We start from the raw sequence: 26,495 nt of genomic DNA, 5'->3' as shown, positions 1-26,495 counted from the left end.
AGCAAAATCTTGCTAGTGTATGCAATGGTGTCNGCGTTAAGAAGCTGATTATGGGATGGATCCCTGGATACGGCAGTCTCTAGATGGTCCATCCTTTCATCACAGCTCCAAACTTTGTCTCTGTACCTCCTTCCATGGGTGCTCTGAGAATCTTGAATACACATCACACTTACATCCATTGTTGTATTGTAGTCTTAGCAGATGTATTACAAAATGATGATCTCAAGAGGGAAAAAAAAGCTAATCATTTTTAGATACTTTCTTGAAATTTGCTTGATTTTAATTTTTGGACACTATGCTGTTTATGAAAGAAACAGACACAGCTTTCTCGAGATGTACCTCACACTGATATTTAGGGCACATGCCAAATTATCATTGAGGAGACTTTATCTCCTTTATCTAGGTGTGGCTTTAGTCCTCTAGGACTAAATGTATTGAGTAATGAGGGTTAGTGAATGTGGGTTTTACACATCCATGTGCAGAGATTAAAAAGCAGGTTGGTAGTTCATAGATTTATTTAGTAAAAAAGGATTTGATATTTTGGTGTATCCTTTAAATTACACAGCTCTGAAATAAAGTTTAGTTTTTACAACCTCACCATCAGATATAGTTACCTTAAATTTTAAAACAAATGTACTTAAGACACAGATTACATTTTAAGAAGAAATATCTACTGTTCTACTTAAAAGGCAAGATAAATTTGGCCAAGAAAAAACAAGTTCTGTGATTATTTGTAGGCTCCTTTTTTTTTTTTTTTTTTTTTTTTTTGCTATGGTGTTCTTTATCTTATTAGTGTTTGCTTAGTTGTTTTTATGTGTGTGTGTGTGTGTGTGTGTGTGTGACAGAGAGGGAGAGAGAGAGAGAGAGAGAGAGAGAGAGAGAGAGAGAGAGAGAGCATAAATTTGGATTGTTAAGGAGGTGGGGAGGATCTCTGAGGAGTTGGATAAGGAAACATGATCAAAATATATGAAAAATACTTTTAAATAAAAAGATAAAACCCACATATTTTTAATAAATTTGCAATTCAACCAATAATGGTGATTTTCTTTTTCATGTGTGCTCTCAAATATCACTGCTACCTTGGTTCTTCTTTGGGCTAGTTAGTGCGTGTCTCAGGCTCCTAGGCCTTTTATCTTCAGAGAAAAGATAACAGTGTTCAGTAATACTATGAGTGCTGCTTTGCATCACTTCTTTTAGAACGATTCATTAAAAATCCTAGGATAGGAATTGCTGTGTAATTTCTACAATTGAGAAAGAAAACAAAACCTTGGAAGGTGTGATGCTTTCTAGGAAGAAGAGACTTTTACCGACATTCTATTCACATATTTTCTGGGTTGCACATTAAGTGGAGCATCACATTCTGCCTGTTTAGATTTATGTATGTAGTATGTTCATGTGTGTTGTGTGTCTGTGCACACAGATGTTCACCATTTCCTTTAAAGATTTTTTTCCTCTAAGCTTTTTTGAGCCATTAAAGTCACACAGAACTTTAGTGAACTTCATGAGGAGTTCATTGACTGTTTAAGTCAGTTTATTTGGCTTCCTCTCATTTTTAAAAATTAGTTTTTGAAATTCAACTTTTATGACATATTTTAGACACTCAGTAATTTTTCTCCTCTGTCATCAGAAGTGATACATTAATATGTCTATTTAGAAACCAATAGTGTTAGTTATTCTTCATTATATTCCACTCAATATTTCCATTTGAATTTACCAACTAACACTAAGCTATTTGAAAAGGCATACTAAAATCTACTAATGTAGGTGCTTTCTAAAATATATATACATATATGAAAGAAATTTAAACTGAGTTATTATATAATGAGGGAGACAATACTCTAACTATGTAAATCATATGCTACCCTCCCAGTAGTCAGAATGAGCTACATATTTTTGAGTTATTCTTCAAAGGAATCCTATGCACACACTCCTCACAAACATTAGACACTTTTGCCTACGTTACTAGTTACTCTCTACAACACAATTCTAAAGCACCATTGTTAAAAACACAACATAATATACTATATATAAAAACTATACTATACTCTTCTATACTATACTATAGCATGGAGAAATCTAGATGATTCTCCTCAACTGGAAGCTTCACTCCTATTGGCTAATATTCATGGTGTTGGAAGGTGCTATGCATATAACAGAGGAGTACTGTAATCATAAATTTCATCTAACTATGAATTCTGCTAGCTATAACAACCCATTTGTAAGATGTGTTCATTGGTACAATAGTTAGGGGAGTAATCAACCAGTTTATTTAAAAATGGATCGAAGATTCATTCCATCAGGTAGGACCTATGCTTGATCTCGCTAATAGAGACAAGTAGCTGAGACTAGGTAAGTCATAGGCTCTAGGGGAGAACCTGCTATTATTCTGATAAACACAGCCATAAAAACAACTCCTAATGACATTGTTATGTCCATATACCCAGTGCACCAGTTAAGCCTCATCAGAGAAGTAAATGGTAATTGGTATAGAGACCTATAACTACATAGTGTGCAGAGTGAGAGATTTTGAGGCACTCCACTGAAATGAGATGTCTTTAACAACCCACTTCTCTCTGACAAGGCTCAGAGATCTGTGTAGAAGAGGAGTCAGAAAGACTGCTAAGACTCAGTGGTGGTGGATGGCTCTAAGGAAACACAGTTTTTCAGACACAACAGGGCTGATGCATTCATGAACCCACAGAGACTATGACAGCATGCATAAGACCTTCACAAGTTCAACCTAAACACCACTGCAACATGAAGAAGGGGAATGTGGCTTTTATTTTCTCAAATGATGGGACAAGATGAGAGTCTCACTCAAGCTGTGTGAGAGCAAGTCATGCATGGCTTGACCTGAGCGTAGAGTATTTCTTTCTCTGTTCTAACTGTCCCTAGGCCTAGGCCTGGAAGCTTCTAACCTCCATACAATCTAGTCTTCCAAGATGACTGATTCAATCTGGCTTCCCTTGGTTTCTGACTGAATTGCCTTGTCTGACCTCATACTAACTTTGGCAATATGTTCTAATCTTCTGTCACCTTCTCATTGTCTGGGTCATTCTGTTTTCACCTGTGTATGGTTTGTTCTATCAAGTGGTCCCAGTAAAATTGCCAGCACACACCATATGCCACACACACACATATGTCTTCCCTCCTCTCTCTCTGTACTGCTCTTAAGTTGCCTGTCTTTCTTGTGCTGTTCTCTTAAATAGCTTCTCTCCTGTGCTTGTGAGACTTGGGAATATCCTTTGATTCATTGCTTTGTCTGCTCCTAAATTAGACATCACTTTCAAATAAGGCTGCTTCCTTTTACAAACTAAACTTACCGTTAGGGAAACTTACTGTTAGGGATTAAAGGTGTGTACTAAGAGTATGTCTGTATTATGCTAGCCAGATTATACTGCAATCCAGAGTATGTCTACATTTCAGCCAAATCACATAGACCTAGAAATTCTTTAGGTGTAATTCCTTGACAGAGCAGCCTTGTTGTTGGTTTAAAATTCCTCTACAGATAACTAATTCGAGAGAAAGTCCCATCATAGGGCAGACCTTGTGTGTATGTGTGTGTGTGTGTATGTGTGTGTGTATATGTGTGTGTATGTGTGTGTGTATGTGTGTGTATGTGTATGTGTGTGTGTGTGTGTATGCATGTGTATGAGTACTTTAATTTTTTAAAGAGATGAAGTATGTCACACTGAGTGAGAATGGAGTGGGGCTAGATCTGACAGGGTCTGGGGAAAAGGAAAGAAAATGATCAAAATACATTGTGTGAAAAAATTTTAAATAGCCAAAAAGAACTACAGTCTTATAAAAAGGAAAATATTAGTTATTCTGGTTATTGTTTGTATTTAAAATTTGAATACAGTTCAGAAGAGTTAAAAATGTCTAAATAGAATCATGGATATTCAGCCACTGAAACCAGACATGTCACTGTCTGATTTTTGCCCCAAATTTCAGTCTTCAATTTTTTTTTCTTTGAGACAGGGTTTCTCTGTATAGCATTGGCTGTCCTGGAACTCACTCTGTAGACCAGGCTGGCATCAAACTCGGAAATCTGTTTCTCTCTGCCTCCCAAGTGCTGGGATTAAAGGTATGTGCCACCACTGCCTGGCCAAATTGATTTTATTGTAATCTTTTTTACATTTGCTAAGAATTGAGCTGTCATACTACACATAGAAGAAATAGCTAAAGAGAAAAATGTATTGAATTAATTTTAAGCATCCTTACAAGATTAATAAATCCGTATCTAATTATAAATAATTGCACCACAATCTAACTCATTCACAGAATTTTTGCGAATAAGTTAGATTCTAGGCATGTTTGAGAAACTGACCTAACACTATATCCCTTCAAACCTCGGATTCCTGAAATGCTTTCTGGATTCCACTTTCTAGAGCTACCCATGATTTCATTACTTTACTTTTCTATCCTTGGCTGAACAGATACATCTTGTTTTAGATAGTGGCACTTTTTGATATGCTTTCTTTTAGCAACGAAGTACATATTTATATTAGGGCTTTCTGGTGCATAGACTTAGTGTGGGGATGATATTAAGAAATGATATTTTTTCATGCTGAAACCAATTTTGAGAAATCATATTTTTATAGCAATTTTAAAGAATTTTATAAAACTACAATATCCCATCACATTTCTATAATTTATTATCTGGATTGCACAACAATAATCCATATGCAACATGTGTTCTCACATGCATGCCTTTTGCATGAGAGCTACACCTTAAGCTTTCATGTCAAAGAAGTTTTGGGCATAATACAATGGATAATAAATTTACCATTTGGGTAGTAGAAAGGGAAAGATTGAAATGGAGGATAAGGAGAAATTATTTTTAACGCTAGTGTTATTTTTGAACATAAAACAAGAAAACGATGAAGCCAAAAGAAGAAGTTTTATGGCAGGTAGTTACCTCCCAAGTACCATTTTAAAAGGTACATTAAATTTCCTACAGTTCCCTATAAATCAAATGCCTGTGTTTACAGTTTATTGAAGCCTTTTATTTTATTGGGGACAAATAAAAATTTTGGATTTCTTTGTAAAAATGGAAATAAGAAGGGGTATTTTAACTTTATCATATTTATTTAGGACGCAAAGAATGCAGTTTTTTTTTTTTTTATTTATTTTTTGCCCATCAGCGTCTCTTAGCACCTCATTTTCCGTGGGTACTAAATGCCAATAGGCCCTTTGTGGCCATTCTCTAAAAATGTCTGCAAGACTTTAAGAAGTTAGAATAGTTAGTGAACTGGAGAAATCAAGGTAAATCACTTCCAAATATAACTAAATATAACTTCCAAATATTTCTATCCTGTTATCCCTATCCTCTAGGACTTAGCCTGGGAGTTGATTAGGTACTATGATTACACACTTCATCAACAACTTTTAAAGTTTGGCAGACTGTTTTAAAAATGAAATCAAGGCTCTCTAACACCCAAATTTTCTTCATTCTCACAAACACACACAATGTTGCATAATTGTGGGGTTTCTGGAAGAATCTTTGTTATTTAGGATAGTAATATGTTTCATGGCTAGTTTCCATTTTATTATAATTCACTAGTGGTGAATCCAGAAACTGTTCGTAGCCACATACTTTCATTAAAGTGAGGAACATTTCTGGATTGAGAAAAAGGAAAGAAAAGTTGATAGTTTGCCTTTGATAATGTTTGAGTTGAGAAGTTACCACATCACAATATTTATAAACATTAGAACTGTTTTACAGAATGCTATGTTTTTTTTTTTTTTTTTTTTTAAGTGAGGTTCTGATATGATTGAAAAATTTTGAAGTATGCATTATAGCTATATTTGGCTATCAATATCTGCAGTTACACAAGTTACACAATCACTTTCTTTTTTTTTTGATTTTTAATATTTTTATTACATATTTTCCTCAATTACATTTCCAATGCTATCCCAAAAGTCCCCCATAGCGCCCCCCACTTCCCTACCCACCCATTCCCATTCTTTTGGCCCTGGCATTCCCCTATATTGGGGCATATACTGCTTGTGGACGTTGTACATCGTGGTGCGGAGCCTAGTGCGCACCACGATGTACAACGTCCACAAGCAGATAGGGTTGCAGATCCCTTTAGCTCCTTGGGTACTTTCTCTAGCTTCTCCATTGGGAGCCCTGTGATACATCCAATAGCTGACTGTGAACATCCACTCCTGTGTTTGCTAGGCCCGGCATCGTCTCACAAGAGACAGCTATATTTGGGTCCTTTCAGCAAAATCTTGCTAGTGTATGCAATGGTGTCAGCGTTTAGAAGCTGATTATGGGATGGATCCCTGGATACGGCAGTCTCTAAATGGTCCATCCTTTCATCACAGCTACGAACTTTGTCTCTGTAACTCCTTCCCTAGGTGTTTTGTTCCCAATTCTAAGAAGGTGCACAGTGTCCACACTTTGGTCTTCATTCTTCTTGAGTTTCATGCGTTTAGCAAATTGTATCTTATATCTTGGGTATCCTAAGTTTTGGGCTAATATCCACTTATCAGTGAATACATATTGTGTGAGTTCTTTTGTGATTGTGTTACTTCACTCAAGATGATGCCCTCCAGGTCCATCCATTTGGCTAGGAATTTCATAAATTCATTCTTTTTAATAGCTGAGTAGTACTCCATTGTGTAAATGTACCATAATTTCTGTATCCATTCCTCTGTTGAGGGACATCTGGGTTCTTTCCAGCTTCTGGCTATTATAAATAGGGCTGCTATGAACATAGTGGAGCATGTGTCCTTTTTACCGTTTACCGGTTGGGACATCTTCTGGATATATGCCCAGGGCTATGTTTTAATTTAAAATGTTTCATTTTTTTTTCAGTCAGGTACTCCCAGACTTGCTATTTCTCCATTCTGACATCTTCTATACAGAAAATGTTTAACGTGGTTACTAGTGGGTTTGCCTAGTGGGCAGACTCATTGGTTTTGCATTTTCATGGTTAGTAGTCATCATTAGTTGGAGCTCCTTATGAATCAATTTTAAAAGCTGTATGCTGAGTGTGCTAGGGGTTGAGTTTGAAGATTTGTGCATTGATTTCTTACTAGGATGGTGTAATATTGTACCTTTTTTTTTTTTTTTGCTATATTCTGATATATAATCTTCTATCTGCTAGAGAAGGTGCTTTGATAGGAAAATTTGAGCAATTCTTTAACCCAATACAAAGTTCTTTCAATCTCAAGTCTCACATCTCCTTTGCATTTCTTAGGACTTGCTTCATATTATGTTACGTTAGGTTCTTATTCTCTGCTGTGCATGGTCTTAGACGCTTAGAGAATAACCACTGAAAACTGATAATATGTAAAATGCCTTTTAGTCTTCTAATTTACAACCCTGACAAAGCAATTGAGTAGACTGAAACCAAATGTTAAAAATGATGGTTTAAACAGTGGATGGAGCTTGGGGACTCTTAGGGAAGAATAAGAGGAAGGATTGCAGCCTTGAAGGGAATAGGAACTCCAAAGAAGACCAACAGAGTCAACTGACCTGGATCCTTGGAACTTTCAGAGTCTGAACCACCAACCAAAGAACATATACAAGAGCTGGACCTAGGCCTCCCTGAACATATGTAGCAGATGTGCAGCTTGATCCTCCTGTGGGTCCTGAACAACTGGAATGGGGTCTATCCCCAAAGCTGTTGCCTGTATGTGGGAGAAGTTCAACTAGCTGGGCTGCCTTGTCTGGTCTCAGTGGGAGAGGAAATTCCTAGCTTTGCAAAGACTTGAAGTGCCATGGTGGTGGTGGGTTATACCTAGGGCACACCCCCAATCAGAGGAAGGGAGGGAGTGATGGAGGAAGGACTGTGAGAGGAGTTGACTGGGAGGGGACAGTGAGCAGGATGTAAAGTGAATAAGTAAAAAAAAAAAAAAACAAACAAAAAACAAATTAAATTAAAATTTAAAAAGATGCTGGTTCATCAGTGAAAGTAGAGCCAGAGGATGTTATTCTATCACCTCGTAGTTAGTGCCCAAGCTCCATACTGTGTAGTCCAGCATTCTTCCAAATCTCCCTCTGGCTCTTTGGCTTTGCTCATGCCATGTGCTCTGTCAGCTCTCCCCATGCTTTGAGATGTCACAGCCCATCTGTATCCATCTTTTTCATGAGTTCTTGGTTAGAACTTAGATGTCCTATCATCTCAGATATTTCCATAAGATTAATTACACAAACTAATTTGAGGTGTGGTGTGGAGATTCATAATTACCCTCGGAGAAAAGAAAAATCTATTAACTTCTTTTTACATTCTCTGAAACTGTGATAAGAAATGTGGGGGAGAATCTTGAGAAATAGGTATTTTCCTTTTCCCGATGATCAAACCCCAGTAATGAGTTCTGCCTCTCTTTTGGATTTGACTTCTCTGAGTAAGTAGGGATACATGTGTTTACTTGTGGCCCTTGGTGGAAAGAGAATCATTGTTTACATAGAGATTTCAATAGTATGCTGGGATGTTTTGAGAGAATAATTTGAAGAACAATATATTTATATAATGCTTTTCAGGGAACTCCCTTTGGGAGATGGAAACATAACAGTGCGTGATCCTGGCAGACAGGGAGCTTGCAGTTTAGGCTTTTGAGTTATAGGAGGACACGAGTGCCTCCATTCATTGGCACTGTGTAATAATAGAAACTTGATCTATTATTTTTTGTTTCTTTGACTGAAAATATATTCCTTTTTCATACAATATATTCTGATTAGGGTTTTCCTCCTAGTTTCTCCTCACTTCCTCTCCCAACCAGATCTATCCCTTTGATGTCTCTGACTAGAAAATGAACAGGCATCTAAAGGATAAAATAAAATATATCAACATCAGACAAAACAAATAAACAGGAGGATAAGAGTCCAGGAAAAGGCACAAGAAAGAGATGCAGATCCAGAGTCATACTTTTTAGGAATCCCATAAAATCACAAAAGCAGAATCCGTGATACATATGCAAAAACTGTAAGATTAAAAAAGAAAAGTTAAAACTAAAATGAAATAAAAGTTAAAAAAATTGGATATAACATTATGTGACAAACATAACACTTTTAACTTCTGTTGGTCTCATTTCTCAATCCTTCTCTTGATGCTTAACACAGTGTCTTGCTTATGAGAATTCCAGAAACTGGGTTATAAGCAGGATGAATTTTATATGCCTAGTGAATTTCTTTAGAAAAAGCAGAAGAAATGACTAGGGAATGGAGAAGGCAAAGATATGTAAGGTGAGTAGTCAAAAACAAAACATTATTATAATGGGAAAGTCTTTGTTATAAATATAGCTATTATGAGCATATTGTTGTTTGAAATATTAATTACTTAGAAATAAAGCATAATAATACTATAAGAAAAATTTTACCTTCCTAAATGCAACTAGCTGAGATAGAAATAATTTAAATTCTTACTTTCAATAAAAAATGGCAAATCTACACAATCATATTGGAAATTCTGTTCAGGTTTACAGAGGGCAATAACTGTCTTTACACCTGTGAGTTAACCAAGAAAATACTTCAATAACTCTTTCAGGAAGAGGGCTTGTCTCTCTTATGAGACTCGGAGGACTCATGCGTTTGATATCAAGAACTGTTTTGATTCTTTTGAACGATGTTGTTGGTAGACATGAGAGGAACTCCCCAGAGGCTATTTCCAAGTTATTGTTGTGACTAAAGTGAAGGAAAGAGAGAGCTACAAGGAGCTTTTTAAAGGTAAGACTGATACCTCAGTAAGTCACAGCCTATTATGAAAAATAATTACTGAAAATATGGGAACTGTACATTAGAAAGATAATATACAGAAAGAGTGAAAAATAGGCTTTATACTAAATGGCTGTCTCTTTTCCTTATAATTTTGTTAAATGTAACTTCCCCCTTTGTCTCTCCCAGGACAGTGAAAAGGCTATCTCTACATGCATATGCTTTGAACAGGGATCGATGAGCTTCCTGATTGGTTATCTAATATATAAGGGTTATCTCTGAAGCCACATAGACACTAACAACAGAAATGGACTCTGTCTATTGTATTTTCCCATATATGAGTGTAGCAACAATAAAAAGGAGACTCTCAATTTGAGGGGGGATGGGAAAGATTAGAAGGAGCAAAATGGGAGGGGATCATGAGAGGAAAGGAAAAGGGGTAGTGATATAGTAATATTTTAATTAAAATGTAAAAAAATTGCAGTATATCTTAAAACAAATCTAGTATCTGTTTATTTATCATCTATCATCATCTAACTCTATCATCTATTTATCTGCCTCTCTATCTATCTATCTATCTATCTATCTATCTATCTATCTATCTATCTATCTATCTATCATCTATCTCTCTCTCTCTCTCTCTCTCTATCTATCTATCTCTCTCTCTCTATCTATCTATCTATCTATCTATCTATCATCTATCTATCTGCATCTCTCATTTATCATTTATGTACAGACATATAGTTATAGGCATACAAATTGCCCATTTTCTTACCACAGATCCCTTTATTATTACTAAGAACTGAACACAGCTTTGACCAGTACTGCAGTTTCTGAGTTTCACTTTGCTTGATACAAGAGTATATCGAGCTCAAAGTTTGGACTTTCTCAGTGATTACCCCATTCCATGATCTATCTTTCTGGCATTCCACTGATGGAGAAAAGCTATTGTCTGATCCAGTCTACATTATAGTGAAGTTTTGAGTTCTTTTAGTCTGCATGAGTCACAGGGTCCTCTTAGATTTATTATTAGTGTGACACATCTTTAGGAAAGGCATTAAATCTAAGAAAAAAGGCCACAGTCAACCATGTTGTCCTGTTCAAGCATGCACATGTTTTATTTAAGTATTCTCCAAAGGTCTATTTTTTTCCAGCATAATGCAGATATTATGCTATCCTTTGAAATAAGATATATGAATTTCAAACAAAATTGTCAAAAACAATGAGCTTAGTTACTCCATATGATACACAGAAATAATTACATTTCACTTACAGTACAGTTGCACTTAACACCGTCACCAATAGTCATTCCCCACCAACACAGTATATTTTAAATCACCTAAAACATCCAAAAGATTATTTTTAAAATTTCATTTCTGAAAATCTGAAGAAATTAATAATTTGTGATAAACGACAAACCAAAGCAGGAATCATAAGTATCAACCAAAATAAGCCAAGTCTATGTTGTTTTATGTCCTATTAGGAACATGAAAATAGAATTTCTTATTGGGAATCAAAAGATGGTAAATGTTCCTGATTGTACTTACTTTAAAAGACTTTTTAATAAGTGCCATCAAAGAAGTTTCACTATACATTTGCTCTAGAAGCATAAAGTGACAACAAGCAGGTGTTAATAGAATTGTTAATATTCACGTCTCAGGAATATTAGTAACTGTTTCAAAGACACACTAGGAATAAAGCCAGGTCTTCCCAAGCGAGGGTCAGCTGAGTTCTTTTCCCTGTCACTCAGCTTTGATGAAGAGCTACTGTGTGCCTAGCACTGTCCTAGAAGCTATTCTATAAATGGGAAGTGACCATTTCTGGCTTTACCTAAAAATGTTTGGATTAATTCATTTTCTTATGGTAAATTGTGAAAAGCATTTCAAAATCTCTATGACAGAGGACTAATTATTAATTCTTTTTCATGTATAGAAACTAAGCTTTCGTTCTTACAGTGGTGGCTTGGAATGAACAAAACTTTTCATTTGACATAAAACTTTGTTTTTTTTTTTTTATTTTTACATTGTCACGTGCAGACACATCTGCAGATATTCAAGGGTGAAAAGGTAGCAAGACTTTTCACTTAAATGTACACAGTGGTCGACTTCACATCATCATACTCCCTCTTCCTGATTTTGCAGAGAACTTCGTGCCTTGTGATACACTAGAATCTTTTGAGATACATTGTTGCTTTCTTGGATGGCATTAAAAGTATGCTCTCATCAAATATTGCTATACAAAGCACTTCAGTTTTCCTCTGCATTTCAGTTGTTCTCAAAATGTATTGAAGATCTGAAGCAAAATAATTAATACATTGAGTTAGATTCTGAAATCATCCATCCTATGATTTTTTTTTTAAAGTACCATTTAACTCCTCTCATAAAACACATATGGGTGTTTGCAGGGTCTGGGTTTTCTACAAATAGTGAAACACTGGAGATATTTCATATCGACTCCTTTACTCTAGTTGTTATCAAGGGGATGACGACAGTCTTCTTATAATAACTGAATAACTGGTTGAGAAATACAAAGGCAGGGAACTTTTGTTTTATTACTACAGTAGACACTAGTCCTGTCATTAGTGGGTAAGCTCAGTAGAAAGACACTAAGGAGATCCAGGGACAGATAATGCACTGGGTCACAACAATACAGTGGACCAAAGAATACTACCAAAAAACATTTATGACACAATAGTTTTGGATTAAAAAGGCAGCTAAAACCCAGCCACACCAGGAGGTTTTTCTATGAATGTGGCTCTCACTGTATCTATGAATATATGGAAAGTCCAAAAAAAAAATCCTGGTTCCTGATACAACAGATATAGAATGAATTATTGCAGTTATAACAATGACTAGGTGCAAGGTTAAACAATAAGTAATACTGAACTATCCGAACACTTTAGATTTACTAGTGTGCATCCCCATGAGAAATACTGCGGTGCTAAAAGGAGTTTATTTGCACAGCCCACCATAGAACATGGACAATCAGCTCATTGTAAGTGCACAGAAATTTCCCCTTTCTACAGGTATAGTTTGTCATGCCTATTCTGAAGACAACATAAGGAAACTGAGATCACTGCTCCAAAGAATTCTAGCATGCATTGGGATGGTTTCCTTCAGTCCACACAAATGGATCGTATGAATTTTTCATCAATAGTAGTCTTCATTAGAGCCAATGTTCATGGTTTTTAACAGGAAAAATTTTTATCAAAATGTTTTCCATATTTTTTTGTTTTGCATTCAACTGGAACATTATGTTCAAAGATTCGTTTTATTTGTTTTATTAAAAAAGAGTTCTGATCATAAGAGGCATCAATAAATGGCATTTCATTGTGCTCATTCACAAAGTTAAAGGGCCACAGAGTCACCCTCTGTGGACAGGTTGAACGCTGTCTAGAAATGCCTTTTGGTGGTTTGATTCACATCTTCAACTCTGAAATCTTGATTTTTGTTTCATCACCAACCTTCTTGCTTTGCTGTCTAAATATGCAAAAAGGGGTTATTATTTCTTCTTTCTTCTCCTTTAGATTCTTCCCATAGTCAGGGCTCAAATTCTCTCAGACCTGCGGCAATTGTCTTACAAGGCAGACACCCTGACGATATTTCCTCCCGAATACTCAGGAGACTCGGGCCTGTCGTCGCCTTCTGGGGTGGTTACTGGAGGTGTTGGGATGCTTATTATTGCTGTGGTCACGTAAGGTTGTTCACAGTTTAGTTTAACACACTCTTCCATTTTGGCATTTAAGCTGGATCGGCTAATGAGGGAGAAAAGTAGTTTTGAACAAGTAAGTTATTTATTTTAAGTTGTTTTTCATGTAACTGAAGAATTCATATTTTACTACTAAAAATATTTAAAATATATAAGCAATACCATATTTGAAACCACTTTAATATGTTATCATAAATGTTAGTCAGTTTATTAACATAACTCATTCCTAAGATCCTGCTCAACTTAGTTCAATCAACTATTTCTCAAAGTATGTTCTATAAAAATATAAACAACAGGGCTCAGATAACAACTGAAATAGTTTCTTCTGGCCGAGGCTTTGAGAGGCTTCAGCATGTAATGTCATCCCATGGAGATTTGTGTAACACCTACAGCTATAAAATCTCAGGGATGGTGTTGTTTTGAAAAGTCACAATTTCTTGAAAGCTCCTACTAAATGATAAGCCCTATGTTAAGAAACTCAAAGACTTAGCTCTAAGTATCTGAGGTCTGACGTTTTCTACAAGTGACAGACTTATCACAAACTTCCCATGGTGCAGGAAGGAGGAAGCGCAGGGAGGAGGATGCCTTCCTGATTGCTCTACATTCCATGGATGGAGAAAGGGTCCTAGATGACTCACCAACTCCAGCTGGCTACCCATCCCCAGTGTACCTGCAGGATTCCCTTTCTCTGCCTCCTGAGTGATGGGATTATATGCAACTGCAATGCATGGCTGGCTCTATGTGGAGTCTAGAGAATTTGGGATCTTTAGGCTTTAGAAGTCTTTAGGCTTCTATGACAATCAATTTATCCAACGAGCCATTTCCTCTGCTTCCTAATGCATCTTTTAATCACTAACAAATATGCTCATTTTTGCTTTGTCAGTTTTCCCTTGTTTCCTTGGAACTAGGATAAAAGGCCACGTTGGTTGCACCGTGATGGCAGCAGACATAGTCTATGAACCAGGACGGGCATTTACACAGTACAGATCAACCCCAGGTACCTGTTGGATAGTGGGGTTCTCTCCACACATCTGATCTGAATTGTACTGAGTTCTTGCACACTGCCTCTATGACTTCCCGACACATTGGCATTAGGAATTCGGAAAGTCTTTTTGTGTCTCCGTGAGCAGCAAGTGCTGGTGACTCCTTGTTGTGAGGAGAGAGAGGGACTGTGACTTGATGGGCGGTTGACGGTGGCAACTTCCATGCAGCTTTCTTCAAAGACTTGTTCATCGACAAACTCATGGTTCTGTGGGAGAGTCGTAAGGAAATGAGAGGGAGGCAGATAAAGGATTTTGTAATTTAAAAGAGATTAAATACCATTATTTTATAACTTAAAAATACACTAAGATTCACGTTAGACTTGATCCAACAGGTCGCGGAAAGACTAAATTATCAAAATCAAAATTCCTTTAGGGAACTTTTTTGAGGAAAAGGGTCTTCGTAGCTAGATCTGGAGATGGAGATGTATGAGCTGATTCAGTGTTTATTTACAGGACAATAGTTTAAAAAATATTGTTCATTAACTTAAGCATAAAATTAGAATGCTATCAACTAAAGAAACAAAACTCTTACATGAATGTAAAAATATCCACAGGGAATTTATAGGCTCATAGTGACTTTTGACTAAACATAAAAAGAGAATACTGTAACAGGATGTTCTAAATTAGATTACCTAGTATATATTAACAAACACCTTCATGTGGCATAGAAATGTTTTAATTAGAAATCAAGAAACCTCAGGCATTTCCATTTCTTTTGATGCTACCCTAAAATTCTCAATATGCATAAATCTATTGCTTATTAATAAAGAATGGATTATATGTCCTTATCTAGAAATATCTCACAAGAGATTAGTTCCAAGGTTTTGTGGCCTCTTTTCTTATCTCTGTGGTTCATCACCTCTATTTTCCTAACTCCCTTTCTCAGAGACAAACAGCATGGTGTGTCATTCCACTTACCACCGTTTAAAGACCACAATATAAAATTTAATGTAAAACTAGTAAAGAATTATCCCCTGAAGTGCCTACAGAAGAATTCTGCCTCAGAAATATAAGATCAAACTTCCTTAGCCCGAATTACTGGAGAATGACTTCAATTATGATTTTTATCTGCGTGCGTGTAGAAAATGGCCTCATAATGGCAGACTTCGCACATTTTGAATTTAACTTAACCATCTCTCATCCTAAAATATTAGTAAGACAATTGAAGCAATTCATGGCCTAATGGGAAACAGATTGTTTTAGTTGCTCATTTTGTCATTGCTTTGCTGAGGGTAGCATTTTTGAAGCATGGAGAATTCAACATTCTACTGTTTGGAGTCCAGAGGACAATGATTGGGTGACAGAATTTTGTGTTAATTTTCTTGCACAAAGAAGTCATAATCTGAGTTTTTCTCTTACAGTGCACATGTGACACACATGGTACCGTTTACAAGACAAGGCAATCCGACTTATCTCATTAGGGATTGGAATTAAAGAAGGTAGTCTGCTTCTGGCTGCTGTAAATATTTTCTGAGTCGCTCACACTAAATTGTATTTCTTGGGGCTAAGACCACTTTTTTTAAAATTAAGAAATATTCTTCAGTGGTAAAATAGTGGAAAAGACATGAGAGGCATAAATCAATCTATCTTTAATCTATTACATAATTTTAAAATGTTCTCTAGCTATAACATCAGAAGTACAGGTATAATGCTATTCAAAATTTAAATATAATCATGGAACTGTCCCAATTAAATCTCTAAAATTTCCCACTTATTGTGAGACAATCACTCTGACAGCACGACCCCTGGCTATGTCTTTCTCTTACAGTCTTCATGTACCTTCTGGGGACCTTTGGATTCTTCTGCTGCCTTCTTACCCACTTGTCTGCTCTCTTTTTTCAGTTACATCATCTTTTAAGTGTGACCCTGAACTGCTCCCTGTCTTTGCCTGACTAATTCCAAGCTCATCTATATCTCCCAAACCTCCAGAGAACTGAGAGATGCCCAGGAAGGCTTTCCTGAGCCCACCTACTCATGGATCCTCATTGGCCCACACTGTGGACCCGTCCTTGCTTACATGGCTCTCTACCCTTTTCCAGTTACATCTTTTGTTCCTGATTTGTCCTATCAACAGAGGCTTGGTGGTGATGGTGTTCATCCTGATTTCACAGGCCTGTGGCTCTGGCTCTCTGGTGGGTACCGAGCAGGAAAGTGATTATGTATTTGCTGAATGACTTTCTGGATAACCAAGTTGATGGGAGACATGTTAGAATTCAGACTATTTATATTGTATCACTGGTGAGTGAGCGGACCCATCCACACATAAAAGATGCTTTGTTCTGCTCTGTGGTCACAAACCATGATGCCCATGGACAGCTAGCTTAAAAATGGGTAACTTTAGTGTGGAATAATTCCCACTGGTTACATGTAAGTGAGGAGGTTTCTTTGTAGCTAAGGACACTCTGTGACCAAGTATCATTTTATTGCACTAAAGAGATCATTTTCAAATCTCTATCTCTCTATTCATTACACCTGTGGATAACAGAGATCTTTGCTTTTTCTTCTGATCCCTCCTTCCTTTTTGTTACAGCTTTGATAGCTTCTCTCTTTAGATGCAGAGGCACTTGAAATTGATTGTTTTCCCCGTTTAAATCATTTTATAAGTGGAGAAAAAAAAACAATATTTGATTCAATTTTATTGGAAGATAACTTTCTTTCATGATGTCTTGGAATGGAGTTAAGGCAGTCACTTAGGGCGGAACTTGTACCATCACTATAGCAACTTCCAAGTTGAATTGTTACCAAGTCATTTCTATTGTTGTGAAACTTCCTGTAACCTTGCTTTTCCGCCTGTTTTCTTGGGATGCAGAGGATCAATTTTTGCTTGGAAATTTGATGTTTGCACAGAAGCAAACAGAAGTGCTCTCAGGCACAAGGCTGCAAACCTGCCCTGCCGTCTTCTTACCGTGGTTTTCTCCAGGCAGTGAAGCAGGTGGTGGTGCTGTGTCTCAAAGCTCGATCCAGATTTGCTTACGAAGGCCGGTTCATCCTCCGAGGACTGTAACACAGGGAAGACACAGAACTTTCTCTTTAATTTGCAGACTAGGAGAATCTGAGCTACACATGTGGGCAGAGCTACCTGGCCTGTTTTCTGAGATTAATTGGTGGCACTTACTAACTAAAAAAAGACACATGTATAATTAAGTCTGAGTGATCAGCGGGTACATTTTCATTTGGTCTTTTAAGCTTACACCTTCTTGAATTGGAAATTCAAGTTCCTAATACTAAGAGTTGACCAAGTTCTGCTTTGATCCTGTGACCTTTGTAATACTTACTGAATGCTATTCTTTCTCCATCAGAAGCAGAGGAAGATAGCATGTCTCCCCCTTGGCCCCCTATCAAGCTGTATATGTGTAATTTTGAAATACAACTAATTAAGCATTTGAATAATTGGGAATATTTTATATCATTGCTGTCACAGTGGACAGGTTGACACTCTGGACAATTAGGAGCTGGAATTCCTTCTGGGAAAGAGAAGTTATAACCACAGGTGCTTTCTCTTAGCACAGTTTCTAAGCTGTTAAAGGCAACTAGAATGCATGGTGGAAAGTTATAAACATGACACTTTATTGTTCCGGTAGTCATTTTCATAATCACTCGCAATAAAATCATATGGTTAAGTGGAACCGAATCACTATCACGCTGATGAGCTCGTGGTTACAAAGAAGTGACAGTGACGGGCTTGTCTTGTCTGTACCTGCAGTTGGTTGCTCAGTAGCCCATTCCGCTTGCTCTGCATGTAGGCATTTGCACTTCCGCTTTTGGCTGCCCGGATCCTGGCCAGCCTGGCTTTCTACAGGAGAGAAAAAAACAAAAAAACAAACATCCTGTGAGCACTAATGAATCCTGCTTATAAGTCAGAGGATAAATTCTTTGAAACGGCTAATATTTGTTACTGTGTGTATGATGTATGTAATGTGCATGCCATACATCAAATCACTGTGTTATTCTTTCAGTTTTGTCAGGAGCGAAATAACAGTATCACTTGACTTGCATTTACAGTTACTGTGATCTGAGAAACTTAGTGAAATAGAAACCCCAGACCCAGCAAAGTAGCTGTCAATTCTTGTTTATGTCACTGGTTTCTTTTTGTCAATTAGTAACTTGTTTCCAGGACTCAGTTGTGAATTCTCTTTCCTCCTCTATCAGATTAGCTTATCCTTCTCTACTCTCCCCTGCCCGTCATTTCTACTTCTTTCCTTCTACATTTGTCCTTTCTTCCCTTGTTCTTCACTTGTCCCTCCCTCCCTTCCCCTACCCCTTCCCTCCCATTACCTCTCTTCCCCACTCCCTCTCCCCTTCTTAATTCACTATTCAGGAGCACTTATAGACCCTCCCTAATTTTTTCCTCTACAATGATGCTGCTGAGTTGACCAAAGTGGAACCCATGCTGAGGACTACAGAATCTTAAAATCCCCGAGTTTAGGTTTTTTGTCCCCATGGGTCTATACAAAGATATATTCATCTGGTTTCTATTTCAGTCTTGACTCTGTTGAGATAAAGAAAGCAGTGAGTCAAGCCTGACATATAATAAATAATCTTATATGGGCATATAAGATTATTTAAACTCTCAAAGTATTTTCCATAGACTGCTCTTCTGTCCGGAGAATTTCAGATACTCGTTCAGTTGGTTTGTTCCAGTGAGATCATCAGTACCGTATCCCCCAGAACAGCAACTGGTTGGCTAGCCTTCTAGCTTAGTTTCTCTCTACAATTCCTGCTACATTGCTACCTTCTGATCATCTGGCCTGCCTTCCCACCGTGCACATTCTGGGGACCACTCTTTATAGCTCCTGGTTAAAAAGCGTACGCACCAAAGCACCTGGGATGGTTTGTCCAGGAAGCTTCTTACAGACTTACTGTCAGAAGCCCACCATTCCCTTTATGAGCAGTTCATATCCATGCTAACTTGAGGGTCAAGTTCTGGAATACTCTTTTGTGTAAAATCTAAAAAAATTATTTCCATTCTAAAAATAGAAAGGGAATGCGTGCCTATGAAAAATAATATTAATGTTACAATGACACACACAAGGAAAGTACTCTGGCCGTGGTGTGGCTTATGTTCTGTAGCCAATGGCTGCTGCATCTCCTGTCAGAAGCCTAAGGTGTGCACACACATATCATAATACAGCTGGATGAACACAGCTCACATTCTTCTTCAGTTTATTTAATGTCTACATCTGGGAACATCATCCAAGAGCACATGCAGAGACTACTACAAATCATATGGCTACGTGATATGCCCCTGTTCAAAGGAAGCGTGGTTTATTTAGTCAACTATTGATTCATTTGTTTTTTAAGTACTGAGGATTGAAGCCATGAGGTTTTCTGCATGTGGGGCTAATTCTCTACTGCTGATTTACATCCCCAGTCTTTTCTGCTTTGAAATTTGACAGGGAACAGGGGATATTTAGGGAGTTTGTTTGCCTGAGAGGTTGGAGGGAGGGCACATGGAAGGAGTTGGAAGGAGGAAAGAGGAAGAGGGAAATAATGTAATTATGTTGAATCTCCTGGAGCTGAAATTCCAGGTGGTTTTGAACCACTTGATGGGAATGGTAGGAATTGAACTCCAGTCTTGTGGGAGAACAGCAAGCACTCCTAACTGCTGATCCATCTTTTCAGTCACTGTTTTAATGCTTTTGAGAAAAGGTTTGGTTAAGTGGAGGAAGTTAGCTTTAAACTAGTGATCTTGCTCAGGCTCCTATAAAGCTGGGGCTACAGCATAGTTCACCACAATTAACTCTTATTTGTTGCTGCTTTGGGGCAGGCTCTTATGCAACCCAGGTTGGCCCTGAATATACTAAATAGCTGAGGCTGGCCTATGGTTGTCACTGTCTTCCTTAGCCTGCTATAGCCATTTGTTATGTGATGGGATCACAGGCATATGTCACCAATCAGAACTTTAAAGTAGCCTTTGGAAGCAGACTTAGTTGTTTGTTTGTTTTTATCAAAGGGTGTGTGTGTGTGCGCGCGTGTGCGTAGATTTTACAAAAATTTCCCTTCACATCTACTCCTCGGGGAGCAGTGCTGAACAGTTTCATGCTCTAGATGTCATTTATCATCATGGCTTCAGGTCTACTCTTTCTTTCTTCACCCCTAAGCTTATGTTTTTCTGCAGGTCAATTCCATGTAAAAATCATGTACTGTATCAAGATCAGTTGTAAGTAATGTGGACAATCGACAACTTTCACTTCTGTTGTCAGTGGAATGCTGAGATCACTGAACATATTGAGCCAGCACTGGAGAATTAAGTTGGAAGGTAGGAAAGAGACTTTTATCTTCCCAAGCTTGAGGCACTTCAGTCCAGACTCAACAAAACAACGGTAATGACAAGCATGTTGGGAAATTACCTAGAATTGCCTTAATCTTTTACAAACAAGCAATTTACCTATTGATTTCCAGAAAGTGCTTATTGTGATTCCAATCCTTTAAGCTCCTCAAATGCTCACTGCCTTATTTGGTCCACCTTCTCCCTCTTGTTCTTTTGCTGTTTCACACCCCTCTCTGTCCATCCTTTGGATTTTTGTTCCTTTCCCCTCCCACCTCCCACTGTCTGTCCAGAACAGGACAGTGACCTATCTTTCGTCACATAATAGGAAGTTTATAAATGGTAGCAACTTGTAATGCATATAGAGTCCTAATCTGTAAAGTAATTGTTTTAAAGGCAGAGCAGCCATTTTTGTTAAGCCATGCACTGTATTAGCAAAAGAAGCACCCGTCCACATGTCTTAATTTCAGCCATGACTTTTCTTTCAGTTTGCTGTAATACTGTGAGTTAATTGGCTTAACTCATCCTGTGGAGTGCCAGGCCAAATACCTGTTGAAATCTAGCCTTTACCATCTGTGATTATAGCTTTGGTTCCAGCAGGTAATTGAAGGAGATTATTTTACAAAGTTACTTCAGAAACTCACTTTTCTTATGACCTTACTCAGTATGACAGCCATGGCAATACTTGCTGTGTAATGAGAGGTTAAGAGAGAATAGTCCTTTTGGTCTCCTGCTTGTACCTTGTAGAAAATAGCAGCTTCTTGCAGTGGCAAAATGCCAGTAGTAAGAATGCAAATTAGGATGAGGTTTTAGTAAATGTTTTGAACCACAGTGTTACTGAATCAAGCAATATTTTCAATACTTTAGAGAAATGAAAGTATTTTAGGCAACCTAGGTATCTTGAGAGTGTCTCTCTTCTTACTAATCTGAGATAATTCATCACTGCTTAAATATTGGCCCTCGTACTCCCTGCCTAACCCATGTGTTCCAGACACTACACTGCAGGCTGTTTCATTCATTTAATGCTCAAACGGTTCATGTGGATGCAGGATACAAAGCTTTGTCAGCTTTGAAAGTCTGAAGGAGTTTATTGGTTTGTTTCCATTTGCTAAGGAAAATATCTGCCCTAGAAATGAAACAAGCCAGAACAACCCAAGATGAAAGTGGAAGACAGTGTCTTAGACTGTGTGCTGTTCCCAGCTCTGAAGTGTGGGTAATCCCAGGAGGGCAGCGTTGGCAGGTACAGTGCTGGGATTTTGCTCAGTAAAGTGGATGAGTGAAATAAACAGTGAACAAAAGGACTCACAGCTAGGAGATATAAGCATTGAAACATGTAAGTGGGCATAAGAGGAGAGTGGATATAATATATATATTAGCAATATAGGCATTAGCATATATATATGAATTCTAATATATATATATGTTGAAATTAAAGTATAAACTTATATACATATGTATGCATATAAATGTATTTATTTAATATGTTTAAATATTTGTATATATTGTGTGTAAATACATATATATTAAAAAAATGCTAAAGTTTTCTGGTCTTGGGATTTAACCAATCACAGATCTATTGGTTAAGTCCCAAAGCCTCTCTAAAACTGAAATAATGACATAACCGTCAAGTGATTATGATTATGATGTCACATCATCCATGGCATACTAGAAACCTGGATTAAGGCAGTTGCTTTGGTTTGATTAAGTTACACTTATCATTGTTATGTGGTACAGTCAAGTTAGCATTGACTAGGCAGATGACTATGTAGTGTTATTCATATTTTCAAACAGAGTAGCCCCTTGCTTCAAAATATCACCCTTATGATCTGGCCTTCTACCAATTAAGATTTACTTCTGGCAAATAAAATCTAGTCTATAAATGATTCTTGAATGTCTGGATGAAAAATGAGTCTAGTAAGATGCAATGGCCAGTAGTTGCGGTAGATGAGATGTCACATTTTATGCCTGTCTTCAGTCCCAAGTCTTAAGTAAAGACTCTCAAGGCTTGAGAAGAGTGGAGTAAATGGTGCGTTTGCTTTAAAGGTGTGGATATGTAGGACAAGCAGAAGGAGGGCTTGGTGGGTGGAAGGGTCAAGAAGGGCAACCCCTTGGTAGTACGGACAAGGAAATCTCTTACACACATGCAATGTATGTTTTCTCCCTTGCTTTAGACTGCAGTCAGCTACAGACCTAAGCACAGAAAATAACTATTTCATAATATTATTTGACTTGGTCCATTTAAGTGTTGCTTTTTCTTAAATTTTTACTGAAAGACTGCTTGCTTGGTTAAATTATTGGTTGTTGTTTTTTTTTTTTTTTTCTGTAACTGTGATACCTACTGAACCATTCAGTCTCCAGACCCAGATGAATACAAATCATCTTAGTACAATGGAAGTTTAGTCTGGTTTATTTCTAATATCCTAGAAAGTAGGAAAAATTACGTAGTAATGTATTTTATTTAATATACATTTTGTTCTTGCAATTATGTTCAGTTTATTTATTCATAGGATGTTTATTGAAATATTATATTAGGTTATTTTATCTAGCTTTATTAAGTCAGTTTCTCTAATAGTCACATATAAAACTCAGTGTGTCATGGTGGACCTTTAGGTTATAAATATAATTTGAAAATAAAAAATCATACATGAAGTCCACTTTTCAAAAACTCTACTTTATAACATCACATCTACTTAATTTTGGATTTCCAGTTTATTTAGGCACAAATACTTTTACGCACTTTCATAGCTTTGTAGCTCATCCCATCAGGGAGTTTCAACATGCATGTTAACAATGTGCAGCATCTTGTCCATCAAGGAAAAATGCTCACAAGGTAGCCCATGAGTGAGTACCAGTGAGCCCATGAAGGCACAGGGCACACTGCAGAGATCACACTTATGTGCTTTCATTTAGCCTGTTGCAGATTTAGACTGCTGGCTTTTAAGAAATTCTCATTTTCTAAAGATGTTCCTAGAGTGCGTTTTTTTAATCATTACACATGATATTCTTTGCAGAAGAACATATATATATTCCAACAAGTAATAAGGACACAAGGAGCAGCTAGAGAAAGGACCAAAAGAGCTGAAGGAGCTTGCAGCCCCACAGAAGGAACAACAATATGAACCAACCAGTTCCCCCCGCCCCACCGCCCCCAGAGCTCCCAGGAACTAAACCACTAACCAAAGAGCACACATGGAGGGACCCAGGACTCCAGGTGCATGTGTAGCAGAGGATGGCCTTGTTGGACATCAATGGGAGGAGAGGCCTTTGGTCCTAAGAAGGCTCTATGTCCCAGTGTAGGAGAATGCCAGGGCAGGGAAGCAGGAGTGGGTGGCTTGGTGAATAGGGGGATGGGGATGTGGTAGGGGTTTTTCGGAGGGAAAACCAGGAAAGGGGATAACATTTGAAATATAATTAAGAAAATATCTAATAAAAAATAAAATCTATTTGTGCTTCCAACTGTTTTTCTCTAAGTAGTTCTTACGCTTACAAAAGACAGAGAATGGCAACAGGTAAATGTAGGAGTTAATCTTCTTGGAGGATGACTGCTATTTCAGATAGTGTCTTTGAGTGCCATGTCTTGCCAGAACCACATGAAAGGTCCCTTATAGAGTAACCTGAAATCAGTCCTTACAGCTCTGCTTGTCCTGCAAGAGAAGGGAATGACAGAGCGTGCCTGCCTGTCTTCTTCCTTTTCTACATCCTTCTCTTTCTTAACATTTCTAGCCTATGCATAAATGTTGTCTAAAATATTTATTACTGCTCTGGATAGTAATTTGAGCCTAGATAATTGTTCACCAATGGGGGTTTCCTTAAAGCAAGCAGTTCAAGGCTGAACAAGCTGAAGGAAATAGCTCTCTGACATTGGTCATAAAAGAGATCTCTGTGGAACATGCCTGTACTTACATGGAATCCCTGAAATTATCCAAGGGCTACCTTATAAGGGTTTCTACTTTATTGGTTCTACATATGATGACAACCATGTTTAAACTCCAGGATGGGACCAGCCCCAGGGCTGGTAGTGAACTGCAGTAAGTTGCAGTTCACTTAGGATGTCCTGCAGGTGCATGGACTTATCTAGACTGCTCATGCAATGAAACATAGCTATGAGTGGAGTTTTGGCATTTACAAGAAAGAAGGAGAAAAATGCAATGGGCATGAAAAATACTGGAAATGTAGCGCTCTGTAAATGCAGAGGAAGCATCAAGAAGGAGTTCCAAAGTGATTTCTAAGCAAAGTGCCCTGACTATCAAGGTGACTATCAGAATGAGGAAGGCACGTGAACTTACGCTCATCCAGTTTGCCAGAGAAGCAGGCAACAGCAGTGATAGGTGTTTTATTAAAATTAGATTCTAATTTGTATTTGCATGCTATTTTCTCAGTAAGTCTCAAGAGGGCTCCAATAGAAGGGGCGAACAAAGGACACCAAGGTACACATCAGATGTTCTTCTTATTGGACACAGAATGTAGCAAATAACTGAACACTGCCCTTCCCCGACCCAGACTGGCTTACACTGGATGGTTGCTCTTGAACTTATTAGCTAACATGGTCTTAGGATGGCTTGATTGCTGGAAACTTTAGGATTCCCACCCATTAATTGGGAAGAATGATGGCAACCAAATCCTAGAGTTTGATGAAGACTGTATAAATAATTTTCTTGGTCCTTATACCATTGCCTGGTCTAAAATAAGCCATCAGGAAATAGTAAATGTTGCTAATGAGATTATAAGTTAACAGATTTATAAGCTTACAGATTTATATATTTTTGCATATTATCATAATCTTATTATTTCTCCATTTTACACTTAAGTATAGAGTGGGATTAAATAATTGACACAAAGTGCAGAGACACAGGAAACTACTGGGCTAGGTAAAAACAAAAACAGAAACAAAATCAAATTCCCTCAACAACGGAAATCCAAAAGCTCAGGATTTTCCTACTTCCTCTCTGACTTGAGCAAAATAGCTGAGATGCGTGTCTTGGTTCTTGTTAACAGCCCCCGCCCCCTTTTATTGGAAGCAGCCTGATTTCTAAGGAAGAAAAACTAAATGAATCAGATCTCAAAATAGGACTTCAATAATAATTCTAAAGCATATATGTCCAAATAAACGGTTATTAGCAATCTTCACAATTTCTTCTTGCTTTCTACCTCCGACCTTATTGTGGCCATTCTCTGCCCATGGTTAATCTAGCTGGGGCTGTGTGACCAGCTTTGGCTAACGCAGCACAGGTGCCAGAGTCTTGGGTCACTTCAAGAGAGGCTGTGTGAGACCGAGTGCGAGTCATCCAGTCCATGACTGGAGAGGTGCAGCTCACAGGGAGTCTCCATTTCTAGACCGATAATGGACCAGTAGCATGATCATGATCAACATCCTTCCTCACTGGTTAAACCCAACCCCTTGCTTTAAGCTGCTGAGATGCTACGGTCTTTTCATCATTAGCCCAGTATTGAATGAGTGGCAAGGATCTTGTAAGTTATTATAAAAAGTGATAAATGGTAACGCTTGCTGTCACAGCGTTCGGCGCCTACCTTCTGTGCCCTTCGTTTGTCTGCTCGTTGGTTTTGGTGGTAGATCCGACTGAAGTTCGACACGATCACAGGCACGGGTAGCGCAATGACCAAGACTCCGCTCAGTGAGCAGATGGACCCAAAAATCTTCCCTGCTATGGTTTTTGGTACCATGTCGCCATACCTGGGTGAGAGGAAAAAGAATTGTCATAAGTCACACTTCTTCCTGGTATAATTAGTTCTTTCTTTCTTCCTTTCTTCCTTTCTTTCTTCCTTTCTTTCTTTCTTTCTTTCTTTC

The 26,495-nt window shown here is 37.8% G+C and overlaps 1 protein-coding gene across 1 annotated transcript in view; it reads right to left on the bottom strand.

Moving 5' to 3' along the window:
* Positions 1-10,764: 10,764 nt before the first annotated feature.
* Kcnd2 (potassium voltage-gated channel subfamily D member 2) overlaps positions 10,765-26,495 on the bottom strand; it is a 496,347-nt gene continuing 480,616 nt past the window's right edge. Inside the window, exons 3-7 of the mRNA XM_021165046.2 lie at positions 26,219-26,381; positions 18,119-18,214; positions 17,327-17,419; positions 14,380-14,627; positions 10,765-13,424 (exon numbers count right to left, since the gene is read on the bottom strand). Coding sequence (XP_021020705.1) covers positions 13,247-13,424; positions 14,380-14,627; positions 17,327-17,419; positions 18,119-18,214; positions 26,219-26,381 — 778 coding nt within the window. The 3' untranslated portion in view covers positions 10,765-13,246. The remainder of the gene's footprint in view (positions 13,425-14,379; positions 14,628-17,326; positions 17,420-18,118; positions 18,215-26,218; positions 26,382-26,495) is intronic.

Source organism: Mus caroli, chromosome 6, assembly GCF_900094665.2.
Source record: "Mus caroli chromosome 6, CAROLI_EIJ_v1.1, whole genome shotgun sequence".
NCBI classification, from domain to species: Eukaryota; Metazoa; Chordata; class Mammalia; order Rodentia; family Muridae; genus Mus; species Mus caroli.
This window is presented reverse-complemented; position numbering and strand designations above follow the sequence as displayed.